Below are 26,509 nucleotides of genomic sequence, written 5' to 3' on the forward strand. Positions count from 1 at the left end.
GATGACATTTTCAGAAGGGTGAGAGCGCCGCGGCTCTTTTCAAGATGGGGGGAATAATGATGCTCACTCGTTATTTATCACGTGATTCACCTCATCTCGGCTGTCAATAGATTTGTCAAAGGCGGACAAACAAACTGATGTGATTGTGTTAATGTATTAGGAACCCCTTGTTACATCCCCTTGACAAGCGCTGAGTACAAAACATGTTGTGGCGACTCGCTGCTGCAGAGTTTGTTGGTGAAGAAAACACAACTTTACAGACCTCGAAAAAAGTGTGAAACGTTTTTGTGTGTAAATAGGATGGATATGAATATATTTTGTATTGTGTTCAGTACTTAAAAATCAGCCATACCTTTTATTTTAACATCTTTGCTTTCAATATGTCCATATTCATTTATTACCAGCCGATGTTTAATCGATACTGTTTATTCCTCAGTTTTGAATGTTTATTTCAATACAGTTCAACTAATTTACCTTTTGTTCTTACCTAAAATACAGTCCATTTATTAATCATCACACAGTATTGTTTATTGTTTTACCAATTGTGTAACAATATTTTTAAAACTGCAACAGTGTAAGAAAAAGACCAAAATTGGTTATTGACAGATCAGCATTTAAGGTTTCCCAATGTAATAAAACTAGCATTACGAAATTGATGTATTAAGCACGTATTAAGGCAACATAACATAGTAACACGGAGAACGTTCATTGTTAATCCACGTTTTTATAGTTCCATGATTGACATGCTGGGTTGGGTTCGGATTCTGTTTCAAGATCAAATGTAACCTCATTGTTAAAGTACTCGTTTATGAAACAATAATGCTTCTTAATAACAGATCGACGTTTTAGAACAAAAAACCTGGGTTTGGACCCAAAAAATATATCCAACTTGCCAAAATGGTGAATAAATGTAAAATGGTAGACACGATAATAACAAATAGAACTAGATATCGTTTTGGTTTTCGGATATATAGATTTCCAAAGCAAAATATTGATTGCATTTTCGTTAAAAGAACTGCCTTTTCTGGTTTCTGCAATATCCTACCAAAGTAAATGTATTGATTTTGGCTTGGAAGCGTTTATAATCAAAGAAGCGATGTTTTATAGTTCAAATAAACTTGTTTGAACCTCAGTATTCGCGGCCACCATCCGTAAGTAACCGTTTATTGCTGCCCCTGGCAGTACCAACGATGTAGACGGTGACTGTATATTGCTGGGTACTTCTGCACTGGCTACAATCCGCTCTGGTTCTGCTTGTTTTATATCTCCAATGGAATAAAATATAAATACAGATCATGTGGTGTTAGTTAAAATCAATGTTGGAAGCAACGAAAATGATTTATGTAGCTAAATAAGCCGGCATGTTGAAATAATCGTTTAAAAAAAATTTTATGTTTATTAGTCTTAAACATGTCACGGAAAGAAAATCGAATTTGTTTTATGTGTTTTTACCATCTCCATGTAATAAATCAAAAGTATACCTATACGATTCATCTATGTGAACCTGTTGGTTGTTGAGGATTTGTTGAGAAAATGAAAATTGGTTTACCTGATAACATTAGTTTCATGGATACCACTAATCAATAGTGGTTTAGAAATAAGCTTAATTCAAGATAGTAGTAAGGAGAACATATTTTTAACAGATTCCTTTAAATAACACAAACATTACAAATCACATACAAATATGACAATATAGATTAAACGTAAATTAATATAGAGGAATCGGAGTCTCTAAATAATTTGCAGAATCTCCATCAAGGCTGATAATTAATCACACTGCGTTGTACTTTACTGTTTTTCTACAATATCAGAAGACACATAATATTTTAACGTTCACAAAATGTATTAACCAACAACGCCAGCCTCTGAACATCAGGTGGAATGTCCTCAACCCTTAGGCGAGGATAGGGCAGCTATGACCACTTTCTCAAACAGTTCAAAATCATATAGTGTTTGAGGATCAAAGTAATTAAACATACGTCTCAATCTGTCTTCCTCTTCTCGTTGTTCGTCAAGTAGAGCAGAGGTTTGTCGCCGATGTATATCTTTCATCTGATTTAGAAGGCTTGCATGGAGTTCTTTCTTCTTCAAGTCTTTCATACCTGCTGCTGAAATTTCAAGTTGTTCCTGCAAAGCTAGGTTTGCTAGTAGCTGATTTCTGTATTCTTCTTGTTCCTTGAAGTTTAATTTACTAGCGAGTACCTTTAATTCAATGTCTTTCCTGCAACTGTAATAATAGTAAATCCTTATTTTTTCTTCCATTAATGCTCTGTCTTTGTATTTTTGAATGTCTTGCCAGCTTTTTTCGTCCACCATCTGTACTGCTAGAATATATAGGGGGTCCTCCCACTCCTCTCCATGAATAAGTTTGGATGTGAACTCTGCGAACTTACTTTCCTCCCGCTCTTTGTCTTTAGAATTTTTTACAGTCACCTTTTGTTTTCCTTTTTCGTCTGCATATGCTTTGATTTTAGCTTCTGCGGCTTCTGTGGAAAGTTTCTCACTTTGTTTCTGAATTTCTCTTTGTCTTTGGAATCCTTCGGTTTCCCTTTTTACATTAGAAACTCTTTCTAAACGTGCAGCTTCTTCAATTTCGTCTTCTTCACGAATCTTCCTCAATGTCTGTTCTAGTAATGCATTTCCTAGTATTTTATCTCTTTGCGTATCTCGTTGGTTTTGATTCCCCTCCTTTATCTGCTTAAGAAGTTCTTCTCTGTACTTTAGTTTCTCTGCGTGGATGAAACTTACATTCATATCCGCCTTTTCCTCCATACACCTTTTCTCCGATTCTATTATCTCTTGGATCTTAAATTTCTCTAGCTTTTCTTGTTCTGCCACATCCTCCTTTTCAGCTAATTTTGTAGTAGAAAGCTTAAATAAAGCCTCCATCTTCTTACTAAGCGCTAATAAACGTAGCTTCCTCTTATGAGCTCGTTTCAATTGGCTAAGTTCACGTGCAAGTCTTCCTTCTTTTTCATGTCTCTCTAAGGCATTACCAGTAACCTTTCTTTCATCCTCCAGTTGCTCCTCCAGTCCCCGGTCCGTGCGGTCCGTCTGCGTTCCTCTTTCAAGAACCATTTTTTCCGCTTTCATGTCCATATTTGATCTCAAAGTTTCAAGATGGTCTTGACGCTGTTCTGCCTGGATGTTCATCCTATCTTCCATCTTTCCTCAGAAGTTCTATTGGCGGTGAATAGGTGTTCCTCTAATGTATGCTCTTCCTTAGGCTAAAAACGTTTGATGATTTCGTCATTAATTAATTATCTCATACATACCCCAAATCTAAACTATTTCAATTGTTTACTTTTGCCACGTGATCGTAAATATATATTTTTTTAAACTTGATTGTTAGTACATGGTTATTAACACATGGTAAATTCAAAGATAACAAGAACATAATATTCGTTATTCATAAACTGCCATCATCGTAGAATATCAGTTACAAACACTTGTGTCCATAAGTGATTTTAAATAATTTTAAGATGATGTCCACTGTCATGCAAAGTATTGAATAGCACTTAATTATTTTTAATGAGACTACAACAATATTACCACAATATAGTGTCAATGACTCTTTTAACTATACCGTAGGTACTATTGTAACATTAGTAATTTTAGCCCATACGCACATTAGTAATGGTTGTAAAACTAAAACTAAATACTGCCTTTGAGCATAGATGAGGGGGAATAATGATGCACACTCGTTATTTATCACATGATTCACCTCATCTCGGCTGTCAATAGATTTGTCAAAGGCGGACAAACAAACTGATGTGATTGTGTTAATGTATTAGGAACCCCTTGTTACATCCCCTTGACAAGCGCTGAGTACAAAACGTGTTGTGGCGACTCGCTGCTGCAGAGTTTGTTGGTGAAGAAAACACAACTTTACAAACCTCGAAAAAAGTGTGAAACGTTTGTGTGTAAATAGGATGGATATGAATATATTTTGTATTGTGTTCAGTACTTATAATCAGCCATACTTTTTATTTTAGAACTCTTTGCTTTCGATTGGTTCATATTCATTTTAACAGCTGATGTTTAATTATTGATGCGGTTTATTCCTCAGTTGTTTCAACTACTAAACTATTTTTTCAGTCTATTTTTTATTTTGTTCTTACCTAAAATACAGTCCATTTATTAACCATCACACAACATTTTAAAATTGTAAAAGGGTAAGACGAAGACTTAAATTGGTTGTTAGCAGATCAGCATTTAAGGTTTCCCAATGTAATAAACCTAGCATTACGAAATTGATGTTTTGGCTATGATTACTTAAGGCAACATATTACGGAGAACGTTCATTGGTAATCCAGGTTTTATAGTTCCATGGTTGACATGCTGGGTTGGGTTCGGATTCTGTTTCAAGATCAAATGTAACCTCATTGCAAAAGTATTCGTTTATAAAACAATAATGAATGCTTCATAATAACAGATCGACGTTAGAAAAAAACCTGGGTTTGGACCCAAAAAAATATATCCAACTTGCCAAAATTGTGAATAAATGTAAAAAGGTAGACACGATAATAACATATAGAACTAGATATCGTTATGGTTTTCAGCTATATAGCTTTCCAAAGCAAAATATTGATTACATTTTCGTTAAAAGAACTGCCTTTTTACGTTTCTGCAATATCCTACCAGAGTAAATGTATTGATTTTGGCTTGGAAGCGTTTAAAATCAAAGAAGCGATGTTTTACAGTTCAAATAAACTTGTTTGAACCTCAGTGTTCGCGGCCACCATCCGTAAGTAACCGTTTATTGCTGCCCCAGGCAGTACCAACGATGTAGACTGTGGCTGTATATTGCTGGGTACTTCTCTGCACTGGCTACAATCCGCTCTGGTTCTGCTTGTTTTATATCTCCAATGGAATAAAATATAAATACAGATCATCTGGTGTTAGTCAAAATCAATGTTGGAAGCCACGAAAATGATTTATGTAGCTAAATAAGCCTGCATGTTAAAATAATCGTTTGAAAATAATATTTAACTAGTGTACCTGTTGCTCGAATTCGAGCAATTGCGAAGCATTACCGGTGTTATTTTAAAACGAATAACAGTCATAATTTCCGATGACTTTATAAAAGTCGACTCAAAGATTATGGAAATACTCAAGATGTACACAGCAGTAATATATAAATAACATTTTGTGTATATATCTTATCCTTTTTCAAAAGCTGACCTTGTTTCTTAGTGTTTTCTACAAATTTTGTCCATTCATAGCCGCATTAGGTTGTCTATATTAACGATTATAAATATAAAAAAAACTTTATTTCTCTTTCTTCTACTGTACTTGTTTGTGTTCTATGATTTTCCTGTTTCCATTGTTTGCAAATCGGCTCTTTCAATTATTGCTCAAGAAATTTAGCACAGTGTTAATTCAGTTTTATTTGTAATATAAAACTGCCCAGTATTTCTCACTTTTTTCCATTGTAATTTAAAAAATGACACCAACCAAGTATCGTCTACTACAGGTGCAATACGCCAAAGAATATCGTCTACGTGCAATCTCCAAGAAGTGGTAAAAAAGGCAGAATCCAACCCATACAATAGATATTTAACTACATAAGAAATAATTTTAAGAGTTACTGTGATATTAGGATTTTCCACTGATTTGGTAATAGAACATTATATTGCAAAACATGGCACGATTCAGAAGAAAATCAATTTTAAAATCAGAAAAAAACCATTGCAAATACTTTATTTTGACAAATTTATTAAATCAAAATTTAAATATTAACAGCTGTTTCATTATAAAGTAGTGTAAATGTATGCATATGATCGTGACAGATGTAAACAAATCTGAAGAGGGGACTTTAAAGGTCTCTGGGGCAGAGCCCCAAGGTAATTTACCTTGTTTCTCTTTTGATGGCTTGTAACGACCCAAAACCCGTCAAGGGGTAAAAACCCGATTTTTAAAAGTTTCATTTTAAATATTATAATTTTCTACGTTCGGGGTAAGCCGCGCCCGCGTTGTCAGCGGCATCGTAGGGGCAAGGGTCCTACGTCATCGTAGAGGGGATGACGCTAGTTACCTACCCCGCCGCCAGGGGCGATGGCAAAGAAGGACCAGAAGAGCGGACCTCATGGTCAGTCGTCCACCCGCTACCGAACCGTCAGTACGCTTGCTGTTTGGAGACAATCCAACAGTCTATAACCTCCTAAATTCTGGTCAATTAAAGATTTCCCCCGTTCCTGGTAGAATCATAAGTCATCAGGTTAGTGTGCTACCGAATTTATTTTGTTTAATCTCATTTTTAGAGAAGTTTTATTATTTTTATTATACTGTGCCGCAGTCGCGCGCACCCCGCACGCTTTTTCACGTACGAGCACACTACCTTTTGTCTTAAACCAGCTTCGGAAATCAGTTAAGTTGCCGGAACGATTTACGTACGACTTACCCCGTTACCCCGGACCGTCCTACGTAAATTTGGTTTAAAAACCCCGTATCGACTCTGGTGATCGACCAAGTCTAATTTTCCCGACAAGTTTACTTTGGTGATTACCAAGTATAACGACCGAATCACGTTTTAGTTCAGTTTCTAATTAATTAGGCTTATTCGCATTTCGATAATTTATTCAAAATTCTAAATTTAACTTCACATATTTTCGAGTGGCTATGATGAGCACTTGTTAAAGGTAAGCTTAACATTGTAAGCATTATTGTTGTATTTAATATTCTGAGCCAATAAACTCGAACGATAATTAATTAACGAACACGTTAGAGCCCTGGACTATCTCATAGTAGGCTAAGCTATCTGGACAGATTTAAGGTGTGACAGAATTTCAGGTGAGACGACAATTACGTACTATAAAATCTCAATTTTGTCTCTCAACCCGAAATTTCGTCATATCAAATGGCGATCCGAACAGGGACTATTGAATGTTAACGATATTTTATGGCGCCCGAAGGCATAGTCGATAATTAATTGTTTTGGCTCAGAATTTAATAAATATTACACATACGAACATTACCATAATCAGTGTTGTGTACGAGACGTTACAGTGGAATATTGGTTTTATACCGTAGAACTGGATACGATTAAACGTCAGTACTGTTGTTTAACGTACTACGTTTGTTTAATAGAATTACAGGATATTTATTGGAATTTAATTGATTTCGAACTTAACCGTTTATACACCGTGTTTATTTGTACCAGTGTTTATACATTTCCTCTGACAATTTATTATTATTCGATTATAATTATTTAAGTAGGAAATAGTTAACACTGCCTTTCGATTTAATTAAGAATATTCTGTAAGAATTGTTCTGCTTTAAGGAGGCTAGTCGACCGGTCAGTTCACTAGTGTTGCGCTTGCCTATTGTTCTCTGTATGAATGGGCAAGAGATAAGAGCGGCCCGATCAGCTGTTTGATAACGGTTTGTTATTGGAGTTTCCCCGTAGTTCTTCCAATTCTAGTGGGCTTATTTCTAACAATATTTACATCCATTGCATTGCATAATATTTGTAACGCAACTGAAACGCGTTAAATATTTGGGATCAGAACTGTTTTATAATAATATTGTTGGTTAACATATTGTTATACTTCTGGTTGTCCTAATATTTAACAGCAATTAGCATACCCCAGTTTTATTGTATTGTAATACAATAATGTTACACACAGGAAATAGCATTGTTTAATATAATAATACAGGATTATTATATTTTGGATTGAGCCTAATTACGACGGTTACGTACACGTTAGTGATATAATAATATTGTTGGTTAACATATTATTGTATTGCTCAGTAGCAATTAGTTCACAACGATCATTAGGCTAACGTATTATCGGAACTTTGTTTACTTTTTGCGATTGTAAACATTGATTGTTGGGGTATTGTATCAGTGGTTTAAATATTATACTGAACATTTGCGATTAGCGACGAGCCTTACGACAGTTACACAGTCTTTTACGTATTTTTTCGACAACAACCATTATCGTCGACTGTTGTATTTCCTAGTAATAATTTAAAAATGACACCTTGGGAATTATTTTTGCGCCTTTGGACTTATCTTTTCCCAGTTATGTACTTGCTGACTCCAGATGAATCAGGGAAAAGGCCCCCGCGCAAAAACAATGACCTACCGCCAGCTGCTACCGCTCCCGCCGTCACAACCGCTCCCGCTGTTACTACCACTCCCGCCGTTACCATCACACCCGCCGTTACCATCGCTCCCGCCGTTACCACCGCTCCCACCGTTACCACTACAACTGAAGTTACCACTTCAACGTTTGTCACTACAGTTAACACCCGCGTGTCTACGGAATCGATCGTGCCGCGCACGCCGTTTGACGATCCGCGCGTCGGGTGGATTTATAGACTGAGCAAAGAGGAGCTGCAGAATGAGATGAGTAAATACGGCCTTTCTACGGCAGGTACGGCAGATGAACTTAGGAAGAGTTTTGTGGATTTTTGGCGATCGCCATTCTCCGTAATTACCCGTACCGAACCCTACCGGACCGTTGATCCTCCACGCACTCTTAATATCCCGCCGGCGAATTGCGGGTTGGAATACGCGTCTAAGGACAAGTTAGGCGTTCATACCGCCCTCGACGAACGTGACAGTGTACGGGAGATACTTGGGTTGTCACCGAATGCGGACTCTACGCTAGTGAGACGGGTCCTAGCCTCAATGGTGAATACCTTGAGGTCAAACGACGCGACTCCCACGGGACACTACGCGACCGACACGGTTCCCGCTCACGCCGCACCCCCTACCACGAATTATGCCGATCTGTGCTACGGTGCGGTACCACGTCCTAACGCCTCGGCAACTCGCGAGTTGCGAGATGCCGATCCATCGAGCCACGCTGGCCCCTCAGGCCGCCAATCGCTAGACGGAGCCTCCATTTACAACGTCGTTCGTAAGTGGAACCTTCGTTTTGACGGTCGCAAAGACCCGGTATCGTTCCTGGAACGCTTGGAGGAGCTAATGGAGGCGTATTCCTTAGCCCCAGACCAGGTCTTCAGGGCTCTGCCGGAACTGTTGACTAGTAACGCCTTGTTATGGTACCGCAATAACCGGGAAGCGTGGGCCGATTTCCAGGATTTTCGTAGCCATTTCGAAATCCAATATCTACCTCTCGGTTATCGCCGTAACTTGGACGAAGAGATTCGTAAGCGGACACAGGGTGACCAGGAGCCGTTCAGAGATTTTGTGGTCGCGTTAAGCACGCTAATTCGAAGGAGAGGATCCATTTCGTCCCACGATAAGATTGACTTGATTTATACGAATATGCGACCCGAATACAAACTTATGGTTCGACGCCAGGACTGCTTGACTCTGACCGAACTGATTAAGCGTGCCGAGGAGTACGAGTCCTACGTTAGGGATAAGAGCACGTTTCGTCCTCCACCCCCTCCGGCTATCTCTCTCATTCCTGAAACCGCGTATCACGGGCGAAGGCGTTCTGAACGTCCGGTCGATAACGCCGCAGTCACTGCTGAACCGCCACGCGAACCGAGCTCCCGGACCTACCCGCAGCACCAGAGGTACGACCGCGCGCGGCAAGGACCGAGTTCGCGATCCAAGGCACAAACCCTATCCGTGCCCAACTCCCACACGAGTGTGAGAGGGGTGGCACTGGAGAAAACCGTCCACGTCAACAACCAGTACGTTTGCTGGAATTGTGACCGTACGGGACATTTGTTCCGCGACTGCCCCGAACCAAGAACATGGAAGTGCTTTTATTGCAAAACCAAAGGCATCTCGACCGCAAAATGCAATTGTAAGGCGGGAAACGCACACAGGATTCAGCTAAGGAGGGGGCGGCTGAGTCCAAATCCCCGATCCGGAACAGAGCCACCCCATCGACCCGCGGTTGCCACGGTCGCGCTGGTGGAGGTATCCCCAGCCACCCGTCGCAATGCTCCCGCCGATACGCCTCACACCCCGATTGCCACCGCGTCCACTAGCCGGCCAGTGCCACAGGAGGTGCGCGACATCCTGTCCAATTTACCGTTGGAAGACACAGGGCGGCGAAGGAAAAACCAGAGGATGAAGGTGTTCAGGGGAGATGGTACGTTTTTCCGGGTCCGTACGAAGAAGCTGCGGACGATGGAGCACATATATTGAGGCGACGTACCCAATTTAAGAAGAGTTTCGATTTCGTTATTTTCTTGCTCAAGAGTGTCGCAGCAGACACCGACAATACCCTAGGTTCGGGTATTTTTTTTCTTTTTCCGTTTTTCTTTTTTTTCTCTGCGAAGTAAGAAGGGGGTGTAACGACCCAAAACCCGTCAAGGGGTAAAAACCCGATTTTTAAAAGTTTCATTTTAAATATTATAATTTTCTACGTTCGGGGTAAGCCGCGCCCGCGTTGTCAGCGGCATCGTAGGGGCAAGGGTCCTACGTCATCGTAGAGGGGATGACGCTAGTTACCTACCCCGCCGCCAGGGGCGATGGCAAAGAAGGACCAGAAGAGCGGACCTCATGGTCAGTCGTCCACCCGCTACCGAACCGTCAGTACGCTTGCTGTTTGGAGACAATCCAACAGTCTATAACCTCCTAAATTCTGGTCAATTAAAGATTTCCCCCGTTCCTGGTAGAATCATAAGTCATCAGGTTAGTGTGCTACCGAATTTATTTTGTTTAATCTCATTTTTAGAGAAGTTTTATTATTTTTATTATACTGTGCCGCAGTCGCGCGCACCCCGCACGCTTTTTCACGTACGAGCACACTACCTTTTGTCTTAAACCAGCTTCGGAAATCAGTTAAGTTGCCGGAACGATTTACGTACGACTTACCCCGTTACCCCGGACCGTCCTACGTAAATTTGGTTTAAAAACCCCGTATCGACTCTGGTGATCGACCAAGTCTAATTTTCCCGACAAGTTTACTTTGGTGATTACCAAGTATAACGACCGAATCACGTTTTAGTTCAGTTTCTAATTAATTAGGCTTATTCGCATTTCGATAATTTATTCAAAATTCTAAATTTAACTTCACATATTTTCGAGTGGCTATGATGAGCACTTGTTAAAGGTAAGCTTAACATTGTAAGCATTATTGTTGTATTTAATATTCTGAGCCAATAAACTCGAACGATAATTAATTAACGAACACGTTAGAGCCCTGGACTATCTCATAGTAGGCTAAGCTATCTGGACAGATTTAAGGTGTGACAGAATTTCAGGTGAGACGACAATTACGTACTATAAAATCTCAATTTTGTCTCTCAACCCGAAATTTCGTCATAGGCTCATCTACAGACTAAGACCTTTCTTTAGAGACCCCTACCAAGTTTCTACGCCCAGCCGTTCTCTGAAATTAGCTGTGACAAAACCCCGTTTTTCCTCCATAAGAATAACATGGGATGGGAATTTAAAAGCCACTGGGGCAGAGCCCCAAGGGAATTTACCACGTTTCTCTTTTGATGGCTCATCTACAGACCAAGACCTTTCTTTAGAGACCCCTACCGAGTTTCTACGCCCAGCCGTTCTCTCAAGTTAGCTGTCACACAGAAAAACAGTTTCAAATTAATATATTAGATGCTTATTTGTCTGAAACATCCCACGGAAGGAAAATCGGATTCGTCTTATGTGTGTTAAACATTTCCATGTAATAAATTAAAATTATACTTATACGATTTATCTATGTAAGCCTGTTGGTTTTTGAAGATTAGTTGAGAAGATTAAAATTGTTTTACCTGTTGACATTAGTTTCCTGGCTACTACTAATCAATAGTGGTTTAGAAATAAGCTTAATCAAAGTTAGTAGTAAGGAGAACATATTTTGTTTACAGACTCCTTTAAAGACACAAACATTACAAAACACATACAAATATGGCAATATAGATCAAACGTAAATAAATATAGAGGAATCAGAGTCTAAAAATAATTTGCAGAATCTCAATCAAGGCTGATAGTTAGTATATTCAACACACTGCGTTGCACTGTACTGTTTGCCTACAAAATCAGAAGATACACATTTTAACGTTTACAAAATTTATTAACCAACGCCAGCATCAGGTGGAATCTCCTCAACCTCTGGCGAGGATAGGGCAGCTATGACCTCTTTCTCAAACTAGTCTAAATCATCTAGTATTTGAGGATCCTTGTAATTACACATACGTCTCAATCTGTCTTCCTCTTCTAGTTGTTCGTCAAGTAGAGCAGACTGACGTTGCCATTCCCTGATTTGTCGCCGATGTTTATCTTTCATCTGATTTAAAAGGGATTCACGGAGTTCTTTCTTCTTCAAGTCTTTCTTACCTGCTGATGACATTTCAAGTTGTTCCTGCAAAGCTAGGTTTGCTAGTAGCTGATTTCTGTATTGTTCTTGTTCCTTGAAGTTTGATTTACTAGCGAGTTCCTTTTCTTCAATGTGTTTCTTGTAAAAGTTTTGAAGGTCAATCCTAACTTTTTCTGCCCTTGATGCTCTCTCTTTGTCTTTTTGAATGTCTCGCTGTCTTGCTTCTTCCTCCACCAGGAATTCTAGAATATCCTCCCTCTCCTTCCTTTGATAAAGTTTGGATGCGTTCAACTCTGATATATGGTCGATAAACTTACTTTTCTCCAGCTCTCTGTCTTTAGAATTTTGTACAATCTGTTCCTTTTGTTTTTCTTTTTCTTCTGTATATGCTTTACTTTTAGCTACCTCGGCCTCTCGGGAAAGTTTCTCACTTTGTTTCTGCATTTCTCTTTGTCTTTGGAATCCTTCAATTTCCCTTTTTACATTAGAAACTCTTTCTAAACGTGCAGCTTCTTCAATTTCGTCTTCTTCACGAATCTTCCTCAATGTCTGTTCTAGTAATGCATTTTCTAGTATTTTATCTCTTTGCATATCTCGTTGGTTTTGATTCCCGTCCTTTATCTGCTTAAGAAGTTCTTCTCTATACTTTAGTTTATCCGCGTGGATGAAACTTACATTCATTTCCGCCTTTTCCTCCATACACCTTTTCTCCGATTCAATTATCTCTTGGATCTTAAGTTTCTCTAGCTTTTCTTGTGCTCTCACAGCCTCCTTTTCAGCTAATTGTGTAATAAGATGCTTATTTACAAAAGATTCTCGACGTTTCTTATCTAAAGCCTTTAACTCCTCACTAGCCGCTGTTATACGTTCCCTCATTTTCATCTGCCTCAAATGTTCTCGTTTTAATAAGCTAAGCTCACGTGCAAGTATTCCTTCTCTTTCATGTCTCTCTAAGGCATTAGCAGTAATCTTCCTTTCATTCTCTAGTTGCTGCTCCAGTCCACGTTCCATGCGTTCTATCTGCATTCTTCTTTCAAGAACCATTTTTTCCGCTTTCATGTCCATTTTTGATCTCAAAGTTTCAAGATGGTCTTGACGCTGGTCTGCCTGGATGTTCGTCCTATCTTCCATCTTTCCTCAGAACTTCTATTGGCGGTGAATAAGTGTTTCTCTTATGTATGCTCTTGCTTAGGCCAAAAAAATCTAGTCATAAATTACTTAACTCATACATAACCCCAAATCTAAACTATTTCAATTGTTTACTTTTTCAACGTGATGGTAAATATTGTTTGAAAAACTTCATTGTTAACATATGATTATTGACACATGGTAAATTAATAGATAACAAGAACATACTATTAGTAATTCATAAACAGCAATCATCGTTGAATATCAGTTACTAATAATTGTGTCCTTAAGTGTTTTTCAATGATTTTAAGATGATGTCTACTGTCAAGCACACTTAGATAACACTTTATTATTTTTAATGAGACTACAACAATATTGGCACAATTATTTGTAATATTAGTAATTTTAGCACATACGCGCACATTAGTAATGATTGTATAACTAAAACTAAACACTGCCTAGTAAGATTATACTACTCCATGTATAACTGACCTACCAGAATTGTATACAAACAGATAGATGGATACTTAGGCGCTAAAACATCAACGTGTAATAGTTGAAAGTTATAAGGAGCGGAAGTTGAATATGTAAGAAGTTTATTTAGTAATCTTCTATGTAATGATGATTCTATTAAATGGTGATCTCTTATGTGTACATATATTTCATACTTTCACACAAACTACTCCTTTTGAAACGAGTAACATAGGAATTAAAATTATAGTAGGCCTACGAGTACGCAAAATTTGTAATTCAAGTCCACCTTTGTATTAGCATGTATAAACCAAATTTCGGTTGGCCTAATCTCTAGTTATTTAGAAAAGTAAAATTTATGAATACGGCTTACCACATGGGTAATAAAGCATAATAAACACAAACGCCAGTTGATAGTTGATTCATAAGTCTACAGGGTGTGGAGCGTTGCTAGTTTATGATGAATGTTTACCGATGATTACTTAATTTAAGGGCGGCACAAATGTCACAGGCTGGGCTACAAATCAAAGGGGCTGTCCCAAGCAAAGCAAAGCACATAAATAACGTTTGGACGGGAAATATACTACTCGGTTCACCTTATGCATACCACTTTCACTGCAATTGTGAATATCAATATTTGTACAGTTGTTCTGTAAAAGCTTGTATGTATGTGTTTCATTAAGTTGTAAAATATTTTATGGATTTAATTCACAGTTAAAAAATTACATTTTACCCTCAGTTGTGATTTTAAATAAAAGCAAAGAGTATAGTTCAGTACCATGTAATGAACTATAGCATTATATCTTTTAAATCTTCAACTCTGCACATTGTATAAACATGCCTATGGGTTTCAGTATGAGATTTTCATTCCTTACAAGTTTGTTGAATTAATAGATTTGAATTTCTACAGGTTTAATTAGACTGCATAATCTTCATCAATTTCTTTTATACTATTGTAAAATTGCTCCTAGTAGCGTACGGTCTCCTTGCTTGTTATGCTGTGTTTGGAGTTCTTCCTTGACCTCATTGAGAATTTCTACTCTAAGTTATTAAGAAAGTAAGTTATTATGGAATAAGAAGTTTCTCTGCTAATACAATATCTCATGAAAATTTTTCTTTCTAGCTTTGTGAGCTCTCTTGAATGTTCCTCTGTTTCAACTTATTACAGCCTTTGTTGTGTAACGTATTCTAATGTGTGCTAGATTTCGCTTAGCAATTTTTGTATGTGACAAAGAAAATCTCTATAAATTCTTGATGTCGCAATAGTTTACACGTAGAAATATAGTAAACTAAAGGTTACATACGGTTTTGAAAAACATAAAACCTCTTATTTATATTAAAAAAATGTTAATAAAATAGCAAAGTATTGGTTCAATCAGTGTTGTACAATAACTCAACTTGTAGTCTCATTATTTTTAAATCATTATAACATTTTTTAATGGCAGGTAAGTAGTAAAAAGATTTATAATTCATAGTAAGGTTTTAAAAGACTGCTAAATAAATCCCACACAATGCATTCAAGATTGACAAATCATTTGTGTAGAATTGCCTTACATTACAAATGTCAGCTGTTTGGAATTATTAACAGCCGGTGACAGGAGTCGTACAATCAGCTGATAGGTTTGGACTGGCAATAATGGATAAGGTAGGATTTGGTCACGCATATGACTGGCTCATCAAACATTCACCGATGTTGGAGGATCCGGCCAACTTGTACATCATTGATTGCGTCATTAAGTAACTGATTGCTGGGTGTAGCTCAAGACATGGACATTGTAGTAAAATATATCTGGGGTTTGGAATAAATCTATTGCAAATATGTTTTCTTTTCTAGTGTAAATAACATTAAAGTGTTGTTTTGAAAGAGTTTTTCAAAAAACTTTCTCTTATGAAAGTCAAATGACACTCACTCACTGATCTCTATATTTTAAAAGCTACAGAAATTGGCATGGAGGTTCCAATCATCCTCTAGGTGTGCAAAAAGAAGTGTTTAAAGAAATTTTATCAGCCCTGACTAACTAGTGGCATTTAAAGTTCCCATGTTATCCTTATGGAGAAAATATTTGTTTACATTTGAACACGTGAATACTTTTGAATCTGCACTATTAATTAAAGGAAGAGCTGATTAACATTATTTTTGTGGATTGAAAAAGTGTTTTACTGCACAACCATTAACCTGACCAGTGCTACTACCATTCCCTCGAGATAAAAAAAAAATTAAGGTGTTAAGATTTTATAAAATAAAATATAACACTGTTATGTCAATAAATTAAAAGGATTATGATAATTATTCCGGTTTTGTGTTTGATTCTTTAATTGAATTTCTTTTGCAGTCAGTGCCCAAAAAATAACACTGACCACTCATTATGTAAGACACACAGTTCCACAGTATAGTTTACAAGACAAGTGTTCAATATACATTCCACTCACGTTAGTGCCATGCATGAGATCCAATCTGAATAAAAGTCCAACATGGCCGACTGGTGAAAGGGAATTACAATACAGGTTACAACATGTTCATCTGTCAAAATGTCATTCTCGCCTGTCAGCTCCGATCCTGCCAGTTCGGTATAGTAAAATGCGTTTAACATACATATTAGGAAGAGCAATTGGAGGCCAAGCTTTGCATATTGAGTTGACTTTACCGAAAAATTGGACACTGACTGTATTATTTGTGAATAGTTTGCCTTTAATATTTTAAAGTTTCAAAAGATTTTTGAGTTTAATTATTTGCAATAAGTATGTGAATAAAAAAGAACAAAATGGGTTACATTTTAACACAGACGAAAGCAAATTAAAGTCGATATAGTAAATAGCATAATGGTTGCTTTGAACTAGCAATTGCCACAAATTACTGATTAATTATTAGCTCTTTTGAAGGCTAATGTTGGATAAATATGAGTCAATTAGAGTAAACAGGGGTTCCAGGTACAGCATGAAGAGTTCAGAATTTGAAAGGTTACACAAAAGTAAATTTAGTACACCCAGACGAGTTTAAGTTACTACTTTGTGAATTATTTCCACACTCATGGTTTATAAAAGATGTTAAATGTATAAAACTAAATTAATTATTGTTATAAAACAATAAGATCTTATGATTTCATGTTACTGCCACTTTAAAAAAAAATCTCGTTCACAGTCACACTTACCAGAAGTTAATTTTGGTCATCACCTGGTTACTTGTAAGGGTCCCCATGGTCTATAACTGGATGCCTCTTCAATTTAAGAGGGTTGAAAGGCAAGAAAAATCTGTAGTTTTTTAACAGCACATTTCGTTAAGGGCTCCATTCAATTATATATGTTTGTACTAAACCTGACTTTAGCTTTTACATGAAAACCCTACGCTGCTTGGTAGAGTATCCATAGCCTAAATTGTTAGAGCACAAAATGTTAATCTAGCACACACTTCAAAAGAACATTGATTTAAATCTTTTGCTAACTTGCAGTTGAATTCAGCTGAATTGCGATATGTTTGACACGTAAGGTGTAAGGGCAGTGTTGTCTGTGTTGGTGTGTGGGGTATGTGTAGAGTGTATATCACCGGCAAGTCACCATTTATTGTACATCGTGCTCATAAATAACGCGCTGAATACAACCACTGACACTGCACAGCGCACATCTATCAAAACATTCACGGGAAAGATAAAGAGAACCCGTACAAATGTTCGAGTAAGTAGTTAAATATTGTTCAGAATAATGTCAATTGATAGTATTTTCATAACAAGAATGAAAAGTGAGACATTACATATTTGAAACCATATGTTTGAAGTGCGAGATTTATCAAAATATGTATAGACCCACTCTCACTCGTGTTTTGAACTTTATTAATTTCTTTAAACAGACATTGGATACTTTACACAGTTATGAAAATTAAAAAAGCATAGCAATTTTAGGTTACGCCGTCAATCTATCTATCTATATATTAATAGGCAAGCATGTTTCTTTAAAACCTTTTTCCTCAGCTCGTGTGCATCGTAGGGAAAATCTATGCATACCGTTAGAAATATATTTTCCTGTAGAAGTGCAGAATCCATTTAAAAATTAAAATAGGCTCAAATTAAAGCAGAAAATATGGATTTGAAAATTAAAAAAATTAACATGGGCTTTATGGGTTGCCATGTTGGCGACGAAATAACAACAAATATAAACAGAAAATCAAAACAAATAGAAGAAATTACAATCACATGTTTTATTTACAGCGTGGGGTGAAAATAGAGAAGCCTATACCTTTACATTCCATCCCCATGTTAAAGTTGTCACCATTTAAAAAAAAATTAAATTCGTTGTAGTTGATGTGAGCCACCAACAGATTGCGCTGATCTAAATGACTAATTTCTGTCGAATACACGATGTTTTTTACCAAGTCAAACTGATGGAATGACTTATTATGTGCTATAGCAACTGTTATGACCCATCAACTTTGTCAGCAACAAAAAATAAGGTAGAACATAGAATTTAAGACACGCATTCGGTGACTGGCTCACACAACTATGTGTTTAAAAAAAATTGCGACAGCTGGTCCATATAGATGGGATGTCTACTTCAGTATCCAATAGCCAATAGAAGAACATTACATGTTTTTGGTTGAATTTTCGACCACTGGACGACCACTAGTTAAAACTTAATGTACGAGATTAGGTTATATCCTCAATGGCAAATGGGAAACTCAGCAACAGCATACTCAGCCAACTTATTTTCAAGCGCGGATAACGTGACTAATAAAAGGATACTGTTTTGTGTTGATTGGTTGGAGTAGGCCTACTGGAGTGCGTAAATGCTAGTCAAAGTGTGTTTAAAGTATACAGAATATTCGAATGATTGATATTGAATGTTCATCGGTATCAGGTTGAAGGTAATGAGTATTTAGAAATAGGTCAAACGATTAAGTTTAACGATTCATTCTCAACATACCCATTAAATTTATGAGTAGGCTTACTTCCGTTTTGGAGTCAATATCATGATACAGTATTCGTAATAACTGTCAATGCATAAATCATTGTATAGTTATAATATGATAATTTGACTATCTCGTTAAAATCGAATAATTTAAGTGGGAATCATGTTGGTGAATCCATTGCATGAATCATTCCATCATTAAACCCCATCAAATGTACAGCTTTTGAAATTCGTCACAACAATTATCAGCAATTAGGCTCACGTGACAACAAATGGAGTGTACTAATTATGTCATTGTTTAATTATTGTTAGTTAGTTACTTTTGGTCGATAGCTTACAATAATTTACAATAAATATAGTCAAAATATGCTCCACTGTATCATGTTGCGAAACAAAGGTTCTTTTTAAATATGATATTTTATTATTTCACAGCATTTTTATTTCATCGGTCAAAAACAAAACAATTAAACATGAATCCAGTTTAAATTGTGAATCATCAGTAGAAAATTTAATACCTTCATTTGTGATAAAATAAAATTATAAGAAATATTGTTAGTTATTATTTATCGTGCGATTACTTTTCATCGCCATATTATATAAAGCATCGATCTGTGATTGTACCTGCAAGAAGATCAGATTTGTTGATTGAGTTGTACCACCTTTATTATCAACTATTAATAAACGTTGTTTCTTAATTTTCAATTAACTTTAATTTCAGTTCCAATAAGTACTCGTAATTTAATCCTTCATAAAGAGAAAAGTTGACGAGTCAATACTTACCTACTCATTGACAATCTAGTTCGTCACCTCTACTCGCTCTTTTTATCACATTTTTACATAACCTAGTTTTTACAGGGTGTGTGGGTGGTAGAGGGTGTAAATCACTCCCAACATACCGTAACATGTCCGACAGTACAAACGACACTCTCAGGTGCTACCAACTTTACTAAATCAACCCCGCGGCCCCGCATAGACATCGGACGCATAAATCGCACAGATAGAATAGATCGTTGCGGCGGCCCTTTCACCAGGATTGCCGCCGTTTAATATATCTTCCCTCCAGGACGCATTAACACGTGAATGAGTTATGCGTGCAGACGATTGTTTATCTGACAACGCGCATAAAGTTTCTGCTTCGGTTTTAGGTTGGATTAAACAATATTTGCGAGTTAACTACAGTTGTGATTTTATCGGGGTGATTGGAAAGGGTAAATTATGCACCGTAATTTAATTGAAACGTATATCGTGTTTTAAATCATTTTAAGTAGTTTTTAAATGTTTTTCTAAATGTCCAAATAACATTTGGGCGAGTATGAGAGTTACGAGAGTTGTAATGTTTGAAGTGTTCTACTAGTCTCAAGACACCAAAAATTCTGTGTAAACTAGTTGCCTTCAACTTGTAATAACAGTATTTAACTTAGAAAAACATTTTATACCGTGTTGAGTGGTAAAAGATGCTTGTTAATCAGAATTTAATAAGCCTTACCAATCATAGTTCTGTCAATGTGTCTTTCGTTCTTAATTTTTCTTTAACTGCACTTATTGGGTTGATTTTGACTTGAACAATTTACTACTCTTTTAGTTTTGAAAGTATAACTTTTATATTGAGAATGTGAGAATGTTTCCCTTGAGACTATCTAAATAACCCCGAGTCGCTAAAGAAATGAAAGCATAATTGACGGAATGCATCAAACTATGACCAAAAGCAATTTCCTATTAGAAGGATTTGCATTATGTCCATTGTTTAATGGACCGATTGTTATTTTGTAAAGTCAAGCGGTGTGATCATGTATCCCCAACATTACACAGCCTGTCATGAATCAAATTGATAATCTATAATTGACCATTAAATTCACTCCACCCTAATGGCTTTCATTACGGATTTGGTATACACACAATTCATTTGATCTTTGACCCCTCTCCTACTGTGAAATGTAGCTTTTGAAATCCCATAGTTTAACTATTTATTGGATAGAGGGGCGTTTGTCAGTTGATTGCAACTAACTGTATTAACAACCACTTATTGAAAATACCTTTCTGGGTAATTGTGAATTATGACAAACATTTGGTTCGTGTAGTTATCTGTACTTATTATGTAACTGTTGTATGCTATGTTGTAACCTTATAGAAATAGTCCTTTGACAGTTCATAGAAGAATAGCTCATATGAGCTAATATTCAAAATCATGGGGGAGCGAGTTGGTCTAGTGGTTAAAGCGCTGGACTCCGGTTCCTGGGGTCCCGGGGTCAAACCCCGCCAAATCACCAATGGATTTTATCTTAAGTGATATTGCCGTAACCCCTAGGTTTAGCCCGAAGTAATGTGAAAAACAATTCCGGGCTCGTGTCAAGCGTCCTACGAAAAAAAATCATGAAAATTCCATGCAATATTTTATTGTTCTATATATTTTGGCTTTATTAAAACTCGTATATATATTTTAGTGACAAAAGTGTCCGTCTAATATACTTTATTTAGTTATAATCACAGTTTGTAGCCAATGATTTTTTGGAATAAACTACATTCATTCATTCATTTATCATATGCAATATGATATATGTTTGTGTTTGACATTTGTGAGATTTGAACTAGTGAACCTCTGGTTTTGGTGCATCCTTTCTTCAAAGATATGTTGAATATTTTTACGTTATTCCTTGAAGTTGTTGTTCATCATAGTAGAACAAACGGTTTATCTAGATTCAATACTGGACATCTTTCGAGTTTCACCCTGTACAAGATTTTCATAGTTCTCTTAGTATGCTTCCTATGTTAATGAATGATAATCCTATTTAATCCCATGTCAATTACTCCGATGTTAATATCCTATGATTACAATAATCCCATGTTAATGTCAATTGTTTAGCACCATAAATAATCGCTTTTCAAAGCTGTCTCGAATCGGATTATGTAATTTTCTAGACTAGTCCAGAAAAATTTCATAATACATTGATTGACTGTGTGTAGCCTATTGTTAAGCTTGTAATTAAAATTACAAAGAGCTGAATTGTAGCTGAATAAATAGAGTGATCGTTATCAGTAGTTTGCCGATTCGATCAGCTGATAAACGTCAGGTATGAACCAGCTGATTTCAATGGATGACAAAGCTTTGAAATTTATGTACACCTCAGTACAAAATTATACTTATGACCATTTGAACATTTTGGACGGCATTAAAAATTTAAAAAAATGTCTAATATTTTTTTAGGATTTAAAACAAAGTTTCAAAAATAAGAAACCTCAACGTATGAACCAATATGAGTATAACATTGAGAGGATTGCCTGTTCTGAAAGGCTGAATGCATTTTAACAAACAAAACTGGCGGGAACAGTCAGCTGACAGGCGGGAATGACACCATGACAGCTGGACAGGTTGTAACCTGTAATTTCCTTTCACCAGAAGAGACATTCATCATTCCAGTAATTTTTCTTTTATCTAGATTAAAAAGCAAGAAACGTAATAGAGTTTGTTTTGTTGCTGGTGAATCGACAAACTAAATTGCAGGGTTGGTCTGAACTACAACTACTAATATTTCTTTAGTCAAGAGTTCAAACTGTTCATAAAAAATTTATGTATTTTTGAAACTTGACTGATGTAAGGCCTACATATTACAACAGAAAATCCCCATTAACAACTCTTGGTATGGAAATGTAACAAAATAAAACCCATTGATTTAAAAGAAACACATTTTGAAGGGGTTTGTCTTAACGTTGTTTATTTAATTGTAACTTGTTTCGTTGGAGGCTTCATTATTACTATCAAGTCAAAGTAACCGAGTTTACGTCGATAAGGACTCATATACAAAAAAATTACTTTAGTCATTCAAAAACCTCCCGTTGGTCACATTTCACCCCTGACACCTTGAGCCTTCAAACAGAATTTACGCTTACGAAACCTTCGTCGCAGACACTCAGTCCACGTTCACGCTCCAATTTGGAACAAAGAGAACAAAACTGAGGCTTGGCTCACAATAGAGACCGTGACAATACTGTTGTGACTGTGAAGATATATGGCGCTGTCCAGAGCACAGCGAACCACCCAGAAGTGACGTTTACCACCCTAGTGTCTTCATCACTCACTCTGGGTTCCGAACCCCCGGGGCGGTCACCTGCCCACGGCTGACTCCTCGGTAGGGGGTGACGGGACGATAACACCTCAACCATTGTTGTGGTGTATTGATCGGCTCTTACTGGGAATCGTGAATTAGAACCATTTAGAAGTTGAATGGTTGTGGAAAGTAATGGGGCACTGTTGGGTGGTGAATAGGTCATCAGTGAAATATTGAAATTGATAGTTCAAGTAATGTTTAATGGAGTTAGGTTGTAAAAACATACCCTCAATATAGGATTTGTCGATGTTGATGTTTTATGATTTAATTATATAATTGTCACTAGAAACTAGCAAAATGTAGGTTCAAGGGACCGAATTTGAGGGAGCAATTTTAGGACAGAAACGGTTTTATTTATATCGTTCACTCAATCTGTTTACTCTTTCATGTAAACTAAAACGTCAACTAGCATAATTATTTCTTTATTTGGTAAAATAATACACAAGAATAGTTTAAGATTAACATTTTGTAAATATTTATGATAATCCATTAGTTGAATTCTTTTCTTGTCTAAAGATGTGAGTTTTGAAAAATTTTGTGAGTTTTGTCATCTTTCAAATTTACATTTAAAACTGTCAATAATTTCCTCTAAGAAGAAACGCCTGGTTATAGTATAGGAAATTGTTTGTCTTGTTTCAAAAATTTAAATCGTTAAAAATATGATTTTATTAATGTTTAGACTCTATTTTAAAGTGCCGTCTGCTCCCATCCCCCGTCATAACTGAACTCCGCTCATGGCAAGTGGTCAAAATACACTCCATTGCCCACACCTTGATAAAAGGGAAAACATACAATAATATCCCTAGCCTCCATACGATGGTTTGCACAAATTGGACAACAAACAATCAAGAAATGTCTTGCCAGCCCAACATCATATCGTCAATCGTCAACACATTAGTCAGTAAGCGTTCCCGCTATGAGAGGTGTGATGACACCACCCGGGTATTATACGTATTTTAGTGTCAGCCGGAATGACAAATTACCCAATGTATGAAGGTATCTTTCCCTTGTGAAAATGGAATTACAGGCAGCGATGCGCTGACAGCTGTCACGTGACATCTGACAATTCCCCGACAGCCCTGTTTGTACGGAATATTGTGCTTTTGTGTTTAGTTTGTCAATATATAAAAGCCAGGGTATTGATGTGTGACGTGCACACTAAACCTGGTATTCACACTGTGTAATTTCACAAGTCAAGTTTGATGGTGTAATACTGTTAAAGTTGTACAGTATTTTGTAATTTGAAAGAAGAAATCGGCAAAGTTAAAATTATAAAATGAAATAAGGTGAAAGTAAACTGCTAAATCACAAGTTTTGTGTTGAAGTGTCAACAACTAATAAAATTTAAATAAAGGAAATTTACGATTATACATTTTATGATAAGATTTTAATTTACGAATATGAATTTTATAATATGGTTTTAATTTTGTTTACGGTTAAACGGTTTAAGATTTGTTTTATGGTATTTCTCTAAGGAATAATGGAATATTTAGTTTTTGATTTGCCTATACCATACTCTAAGCTATTAAATACACCCTGGGTTTTCTGTAAAAAATTCTGTAAAAAAATTAAACGATAAAGATTTTTCTAATTATTTTTCAATAGGCTATACCTTTTTAACTGGTTTTACGTGTATGTAAACAAAAGAAATATTTTAAATTGGCGATAACATAATATTGTATTGGTACCATTTTACTTTTCATATTATTACCGGTACTAGACAAATAAGTGTTTTTTGTTGCGGCATTGTATTTTTCTAAAAAAGACCTTTAATTTGATGTGTGTGTGTCAACCTATGCTTACCTCGCAGATTTTTTTTAATACCTGAGGAGGTACCAGAACAAATTATTTTTTAACAAATCATCACTGAATAATGTTTTAAAATAATATTTAATAACTAGTGTATTTTTCTACCCATGCTGCCCCGCAGCGTCGAAATAAATATAATTAATAATCAAATTTACGGTTTTTGATTGAGAAATGCAGTATTTTGAACCTAACTGGTTCAACATAAGCCTAAATTAAAGTCTTTAATTTACTGATCATTTTGAGTCTAAAACATAAAAAAACATAATCAATACTGGAGCTATTGGTTTTCAATCAAAGAAAACCCTTATAAAAATTGTTTTTGCGTTGGTTCACATTGCGTTTGCTTGAAACTCGTCCGATTTTATTAACTAAATAGCTTACATGAAACCCGGTATTTCACTGAAAGCTCTTAGACTAAAATTATAATATGATTATATAATTACAACTGGTGAAATACATCTTAAATTGAAGTAAGAATTCTAAAATAAATCAAATTCATGGTTTTGGTCGATTAAGACAGTAAATAAATATATGCCGATGCTTTATATGACTCCCAGTTTTAACAAATTACCTAGGAAAGTTAGTGACTTTTAGAACAAATCTTTGAATACATATTTAAGATTTAAAATGATAAATTAAGATACTGATTTGTTTACATATTATATAAAACTCGTGTTGACAAATAGAGGGTGTAGGCCGCATCTCAGCACCGAGTCCCGGTCTCTGAAAACCTTCTGATTCTCTTAGCACCCAGTCAGGGATATGACCTAAAGATGAAGGACCATTCTTAAACGGTAACGTAGTGTTAGTACATAGATTAACTTACAGTCGAACAACATACAATATAGTTAAACAAAACAATATTTTAACACGCTTAAACACGTTCAGGTATTTGAAAGACATTATTAAACCAAGTCACAACCACGACTGGGAAGGTCCAGGGATTATATGGTGAACATCATACAGCCAGTAAACTAGCAGAACATCACCGACTGCAAACAAATGGAGTACTTTGGCTTCAGAACAATGGTGGAAAGTCGAGCAGCGGTGGGTGGTGACGTCAGCATATCACCGTAATCTATGCGGCTGTTAAAATTCATAAGCGGAATGTGACGCTTGTCGCTTGCGGACTGAAATATTATCGAGTTAATGCAGATATAAAAAAAGTAATTCCGAATCAGTTTACGATTCATAAATGTCTTGGTCGTAAATGCGGCGAGCACGTCTAATGGGAGAGGAAACCGGTCATAAAGAGAATGTGAGAGCTGAAATTATTTATGAGCGAGCGGGCTCCTTTGTCATATTATGATAATCAAGATGGCGGCTGCATGTTGATTGCGCGGACGTGCAGCGCATGCGACTGATCAAGACGTTCCAGCCCGGTATTTATGGACAGGATAATTATGGCTGCAGTCCGTTAAATCAATTTGTTCTTATTTACAAACTTGTTAACGTCACGTGGGCCTGGTGTCAAGATGGCCGCCGGTGCGGTGTTGCCGGCTCGCCTGCGTTGTGTAGGGCAACATATTGGGACCGTTGGAAGTATCTTTGTAGGATTTAAGTCAGAACCTACAAAACTGGTATTTTATATTGTTGCTGGTAAAAACAATCCGTCCCGATTAAAGTTAAGTGAACAGTTTCAAACTAACACATGTTAAAAAGTGTTGTCCATAATTAAAGGCAATTTTCTTGCACTTAAGCAGGTGTATACACACAACCAATCAAAACCATACAACAAACCATTTTGCTCTGATCAAGAGATATGTTTGGATTCTTAAGTAGTCTTGCCAATTTATGAAGATTTCTCCCCAAAACCAACAGTTTTACAATTGCTGTCTCTTCAGGAAGAAAATTGTTTGTTCGGATAAATCCACATGATATTAAGCTCTAGATTCTAGAAAC

General features: G+C 36.5%; 1 protein-coding gene across 1 annotated transcript; it reads right to left on the bottom strand.

Moving 5' to 3' along the window:
* Nucleotides 1–1,723: 1,723 nt before the first annotated feature.
* On the bottom strand, nt 1,724–13,421 carry LOC128989274 (trichohyalin-like). The gene is made up of 3 exons (XM_054411153.1): nt 12,034–13,421; nt 9,898–10,054; nt 1,724–3,165 (listed from the first exon to the last, which is right to left on the bottom strand). The coding sequence occupies exons 1-3, from the start codon at nt 13,329–13,331 to the stop codon at nt 1,888–1,890; spliced, it is 2,733 nt and encodes a 910-aa protein (XP_054267128.1). The 5' UTR covers nt 13,332–13,421; the 3' UTR covers nt 1,724–1,887.
* Nucleotides 13,422–26,509: the final 13,088 nt, after the last annotated feature.

Source organism: Macrosteles quadrilineatus, unplaced genomic scaffold (assembly GCF_028750875.1).
Source record: "Macrosteles quadrilineatus isolate MER2022 unplaced genomic scaffold, UCM_ALF_1.0 Scaffold_3__2_contigs__length_128488019, whole genome shotgun sequence".
Classification (NCBI taxonomy): Eukaryota; Metazoa; Arthropoda; class Insecta; order Hemiptera; family Cicadellidae; genus Macrosteles; species Macrosteles quadrilineatus.